The sequence below is a fragment of the Chanodichthys erythropterus genome, chromosome 12 (genome assembly GCF_024489055.1).
Source record: "Chanodichthys erythropterus isolate Z2021 chromosome 12, ASM2448905v1, whole genome shotgun sequence".
NCBI classification, from domain to species: domain Eukaryota; kingdom Metazoa; phylum Chordata; class Actinopteri; order Cypriniformes; family Xenocyprididae; genus Chanodichthys; species Chanodichthys erythropterus.
Window position 1 is genome coordinate 10,232,578 of NC_090232.1, and position 6,967 is coordinate 10,239,544.

A 6,967-nucleotide genomic window follows, 5' to 3' on the forward strand; every position below is an offset into this window, starting at 1 on the left:
GTCTCAAGGTTCCATATTTGGTGATTTGGCATATTTTGTGATAAAAGTGATATTTCGAGTGCATCAAACAAATTTCAATGGAATGTGAGTGACACCTGGTGGGTATTTTTGGTACAGCGCCTAAGAAAATCTCATGGGAACTTAATTTTTGGGATGTTGACTTCAAATTTGGAACACAACTATATGCTCAAAAAGGGGGGTGACAGTTGAGGGTTAATTGTGTGGCAAAAACCTGCTACACATTGCTGTATAATAAACATATGAAGTATACTTTACAAGCATGAGTTCAAAACCATACGAAAAGATACTGTACATTCTGAGCTAAACACAGAAAAGAGGTTAAACATAATAAAGATGTTCTTATTTTTATTAGCAAATGAAAAAAATAAAATTCAAATTCTCAACATCTGTAACAATCTACTCGCATGCAAATTTTAGTTTGAAGAATAAAAGTATTTACTAAACTGCTTTTTTTTTATGTTACTAATTCCTTTTTGAAACCAAACAGGAATATTTTCACTTTGGGGAAAATAAAATTCCACTAAGTATAAAAAGTGTTTAATTTGCTACTTAAACTCTCCATTAAATAACCACAAAGATCACTTTTCCAAAAATATATTTGATGGTATGACTGCTTTTTTAGCTGAAATAACACTTCTCATTCCATCTGTACAAGTGCTTTTTAAATTCCTTATCAAACCTGAAATAATGACACAATGTACATCCAATTTGTGATACGAAGACCATACAACCTGGCCAAGCTAACCATGTGACTACAAGAACTTTTCAAACCAAGAGTTTTGAAGATCATCCGATATAAACATAACAAAAAACAGTTTGTTCTCATCCCAAGAGGAAGGAGTGTAGTCCAAAAGTCCTGGTTTGCTGGTTAACGAATGGGCCGGTACGGAAAGGCCATGGCAGCAGGATGAAAGGCGTGTGGAGAGAGAGAAGGGTGTGTGGCGTGGGCCGTTAACGGGCGATGTGGGGAGAGCCCTGGATGCGTGGGGTGCGGTGAGAGTACGGGGTGCGGGCTGTGCGGTGAGGGGAGGGCGGACTGGTGCGGGCTGTGGGGAGATAGAGGGGAGGGTCGACCCGGGTGGATGTGTGGGTATATGTTGGGCTGGAAGGGTCCACTGTGAGGTGGAGGCTGCACCACTGGACCAGACATCACAAGCTGTAACAGACTACAACACAAAACGAGCAGTTACTACACACTGCTCACAAACAAACATTTTGTTACTGATTGAGAGATTTTTTTTTTTTTCTAGATGTCAATATCTAGAGAGACGAGTGACTATAAAAATGTATATCATCAGTATCATACTTAAAAAAAATATATGTATATACACCACCATTTAAAAGTCTGGGGTAAAAAGGTATTATTTATTTTTTTAAGAAGAAAAATGTATGCTTTTATTCCGCAAGGAAGCATTAAATTGAAAAATACCAAACATGTTTACATTGTCACAAACATTTAAAATAAATATTTAGCAGCTCAGCTGTTTTCCTGGAATTAAATAAAATATATTATGAAATATTATATTATACATTTATAATATAACATATTAAAATATGAATATATTTCATTTGAAAATATATTCTAAATATTTATTAAATAAAATGTGATATATAATAAATATAAAAAATTATAACAATATAATTATATAAATTATTGTATTCAAATATAAATATACAGTATTTCTTTTTTAAATGTATTAAATGGAAAAGTTATTTTGAATTGTAATAATATTATGCAACATTACTATTTTTACAGTATTTTTTCATCAAATAAATCAAACCTTGGTGAGAAAGAAAAACTTCATTCAAAATCATTTTTTAAAAATGTACTTGTGTGTGTGTTTGTTTAAAAAAAATAAAAATAAAAAATCATTATATATATATATATATATATATATATATATATATATATATATATATATATATATATATATATATATATATATATATATATAATTTCATGCAACCATAATATTTATGGTATTTTTACTATGCCATTTATTGAATTCCATAATGGAATGCTGAACGTCTCTCCATTTGTGATCAGTGACTTACTTGTTGTGAGGAAGTCTGGAGCACAAAGTCCGCAGGTCCTCTGAGGAATAAATGACAATACAGGAAATTACATCACTGAAATTGTGCTCTTATTAGATAAAAACCCAAACGGGTCATTGTGCAGAAAACCTCACTTACCTCTGGCACACAGAAGGGCTCCTGTTGCCATGGCGACCTGAAGAGCTTGTGCCAGCCTATCCAGAGCCAGCTGGATATGATTGGCAACAGAGAGGGATGTGAGCTTCTCACAGAGGCGGCTGACTTCCTCTACTAGCGCGGCAACAGACTCTACAGGAAGCACAGCTAGCCGGCCAATCAAATTCTGTTCTGTCAGGTGGACCTGCAGGAGTTAAAATAAAAACACATTATATATATTCTTATACTGGGTGGAATCCTCAAAGCCTCACAAAATTGTACTAGTTGACGAAATACAACACCTGCAGCATGAGAAAGACTTGAAGAACACTAAGGTGCAGTTTAGAGTACAGCTCTTCATATGCTGTTCCTTTTTCACTTTCTCCATGACCATTGGTCAAAGCCAACTTCCGGCCTCTCTGATAGGCTAATGGAGCTTTCACACACCAGCGGAGCAGACCCAAAAGAGGCGTGATCTCTAGGCAACCTAACGGCAGGCTGGAATTGAGGGGCGTGTTGATGAAGGTGAGGAGCAGCAGTCGGGGATCCTCCGTGATCCAACCAACCAGCATCTCCAAGAGTGCAGGGGGCGGAGTCAACTCTTCTACAAATGATAATATCAAATATGATATATGTTTTATAGAATTATATTTTAATATTACAATAATATTTTATATTATATTTTAATATAAAGTAGAAACAGAAAAAAAAGTTGTTGTGATAAAAAGGACACCTGAGGAGAAGTCATAGAGTGCGGTGACTGCAGTGATGAGCTGACAGCAGAAGCGAGGACTGGCTGAATAGATGTTCTGCAGGGTAGAGATGGCACACGGCACCAGTGTGCAGTAATCATCCATCAGCACCTGAGCCAAACGCACACACCACGCAGAGTGTGTGCGCTAAACAAAAGAACACACACATAATACATGCTTGAAATGTGGTCCATGTCATTTCCCCCCACCCCCAAAAAAAAAAAAAAAAAACTATCGCCTGGTTTCACAGACAAGGCTTAAGCCTATCCTAGACTAAAATGCATGTTTGAGTTGTTTTAACAAAGCAGCTTGTACTGACTTATCTTAAAATATGTGCTTAAAAGGCATGTTTATAAAAGCTGCTTAAATTTCCTAATTGAAGGGCTATTCCTGACTTAATCTAAGCCCTGTCTGTGAAACCAGACCTATATTTTGTAAAAAAAAAAAAAAAATTATATTATATATATATATATATATATATATATATATATATATATATATATATATATATATATATATATATATATATATATATATATATATATATATATATATATATATATATATATATATATATATATATACACACATATATATAAAGAAAATGGGGGGAAAAAATTGACTGAATTATTTTCATGAATATTAACCCTGTACTGTAATACAATATTATTAAAATATTTTTTAAACAAGTGCATATTAATAACAGTATAATAAATACTACCATGATGTAAAAATACAATTTAAATAATATTTATTTATTATTATAATTATTATTATATTTTATTACGATTAATATATATACTACCATTCAAAAGTTTGGGGTCAGTAAGATTTTTTTAATGTTTCAAAAGAAGTATCTTCTGCTCACCAAGCCTGCATTTATTTGATTAAAAATACAAATAAAAACAGTAATATTGTGAAATATTATTCCAATTTAAAACAGCTGTTTTCTATGTCAATATACATTAAAGTGTAATTTATTCCTGTGATCAAAGCTGAATTTTCAGCATCATTACTCCAGTCTTCAGTGTCACATGATCCTTCAGAAATCAACATAATATGATGATTGGATACTCAAGAAACATTTATGATTATTATCAATGTTGAAAACGGTTATTTACACTTTATTTCATGATGCTATGATGAATAGAAAGTTCAAAAGAAACAGCATTTGTCTGAAATCTAAATCTTTTGTAACATTAAACACTACCGTGCAAAAGTTTGAGGTCAGTAAGAATTTTAATTGTATTTATGGGGGATATAAATAAAATTAATCAATACTTTTATTTATCAAGGATGAGTTAAACTGATCAAAAGTTACAGTAAAGACAATTATAATGTTAGAAAATATTCTACTTTAAATAAATGCTGTTCTTTTGAACTTTCTATTCATCGAAGAATTTTGAAAAAAAAAATTGTACACAACTGTTTTCAACTGTTTTTTTTGTTTGTATTTTTAATCAAATAAATGCAGGCTTGGTGAGCAGAAGATACTTCTTTTAAAACATTAAAAAATCTTACGGACCCCAAACGTTTGAACGGTAGTGTAATTTTTGAGAATAGTTTGCATTATGGGAATAAAAATTTAGGGGGTTAGCATGTCCTTGACCAGTGTTGTTATTGTAAACTAAAACTGAAAACCGTTAAATATATTACATACAAATTAAAAACAGTCTTCGTTAATTGAAATAAAGGTGATGTAAAATATGAATATTAGATGCAAAACTTAAACTAGAAATGCTACCTTGGCAACAAACTGAAAAAACAAAGTTGAAATTGAAGTACTAAAATTACTAGATTAATTAAAATAAATCTAAACAGAAAAAAAAAATGCAAATGACAAAAACAAAATGAAACTGAAAATATAAAAATAAAAGCCAATTCAAAATATCAATAAATACTATAATAATAGTGTACAAATAATTCTAAGGGGCCGTTTACAACTAAAACCTTTTTATGCATTTTGGCCATTCATTTCCACGACAATGGCATTTTGGGGGCCTGAAAACGCAAACTTTTGAAAATGGGTTACAAAGTGCACGTTTTTGAAAACGATACCATTATTGTCTGTGTAAACTACAAAAACTTGAATTTGTGAATACAGTGACGTCATGAGCATGAGTATTATGTGTTCAGTCTACGCGTAATGTTTCTTTACAAAGTGACATCGCCAACTACTGGGCTGAAACTCACAATAAGCATTCTGAACAAATTATCCATTCAATTCAGTTAACGTGTTCCAGAGAAATCATGAATCATAAAACACTGAACTCAAGTCACAATGACACAAAATCATGTATATACAAGTAAATGCTCTAATTTCACATCACGCACCTGGAGCCAGGTGGCTGCACACTCTAGTATGGGAACCCGACAAACGGCTATCGCCATAGAAACTAGCTTCCCAAGCATGGCCATGCGGCTCTCATCAGCCTTGTTGCCTTGGAGACTGAAGAGGGCGGAGAAAATGATCTGTCGGATTGCATCTTTGCTCTGCTCCTGGAAGTAACTGCACATGATCTCCAGCAGCTGCAGTTCTTGAACGCAGCTCATCCTCTGTGTCAAACACACACAATTCACACACAATCCTTTTTCATTCAAAGTTCACTCATATGCATCTGACCACCATATTTAGCATGGAATTTACATGGTCCTCCCATGGTATTACCATTATACATGTTTTCTCCTACTCAAAACAGACTTGACGCTTCGGTTCCTCACCTTAGGCTGGATGTTCCTGTCTTTAGGGACGTGAAAGATGAACTCCTCCACCAGCTCCACCGTGCTCTTCTCTAATCCAGGCATGGGGCCCGTGGAGCTCTGCAGAGCGCTGCCCAGTGAGATGTCCAGATGATACAGAACCTCTTTAGCCGCGCTCAGCGGATCACGCCGCAGCAATGCATGTCGAATATCACTCATCTCTGCTGTGGAACAGAAACTACACCATCAATGTACATACATAGAAAATATGAAAAATATGAAAACACATCAATAAGTCAGTAACATAAGATCAACTAAAATATATAAGTGTATTTCTAGACATAAAGCATGGTAATACCATGAATTCTGGACATGCATCATAATAAAGACAAGTCCAAATGAAACGGAAGTTGCGAATCTTCCCTAATGTGATGTATCATATACAAGTTTTTCTTGAACAAGAAAAAAATGTAGGGCAGGACTTTGTCCATTGATTGGGTGGTTGTGGTTTGCTACTGCTGTGATGTCATGTGAGTGACAGGTTGCCCCGCCCTCATGCCAGTAAACACATCATCAGAGAAGAGATGATGCTGAAAGAGGGAGGGGAGGTTATTCTGATAAAAGATTTTTAGAAAATTTAGAAAAATAATGATCATTTATGATGCAATGTTCTATATACAAAAAAATTAATTCTATGGTGACTTTAATACTTTTGAACATGTATTATGGAAATATACCATGGATTTGGGACATTTATCGTGTTTTTGGGATAATACTGGAGTATACCATGGTGTGTACAAAAGTACCATCTTTTACTATCACTGCACAGGTATCATCACACCACATTGTTGTAAGGCGTGTCACAACCAATATAGTGAAAAAGAGAAGCTCTGTGTAGAAAACCTAACTAATTTGATCGTATTACAATAACTCTTATTCAGTTATAAATAGATTAATAGGAAACTGTTAATCAGTTCACACATAAGTACAAATAAGAGATTATTCTCTATGGCAAAACACATATTGTCCAAAGCGAAGCTGTTTACACAGCGAGATTGCTGCAGCGCAGGTTGCTTAAAATGTTAAATGTTTTCTTCGTTCAAACCACATAGATATTCATAATTGAAATACACTTACCTGGGTTAATAATTCGACTTGTTACATTAACGTCTCTCAATCAGCAAATGCATATCTCCCATGAAGTTGTTCATCACAAAATAATAACTACGGAACCCCATACAGGACATTGTAGATTTGGTTGAGTATGGAGAAGCGCGGCTGAGCAGCGCCACCTGCGCACTGGA

The 6,967-nt window shown here is 34.1% G+C and overlaps 1 protein-coding gene across 1 annotated transcript; it reads right to left on the reverse strand.

Annotated features, from left to right (window-relative positions):
• Window positions 1–880: 880 nt before the first annotated feature.
• On the reverse strand, window positions 881–6,903 carry ints15 (integrator complex subunit 15). Its single transcript, XM_067404731.1, has 8 exons — window positions 6,801–6,903; window positions 5,685–5,887; window positions 5,298–5,519; window positions 2,945–3,110; window positions 2,514–2,815; window positions 2,215–2,416; window positions 2,077–2,116; window positions 881–1,187 (listed from the first exon to the last, which is right to left on the reverse strand). Exons 2-8 carry the CDS (start codon window positions 5,880–5,882, stop codon window positions 890–892), a joined length of 1,428 nt encoding a protein of 475 aa, XP_067260832.1. The 5' UTR covers window positions 5,883–5,887; window positions 6,801–6,903; the 3' UTR covers window positions 881–889.
• Between the last annotated feature and the right edge of the window lie 64 nt (window positions 6,904–6,967).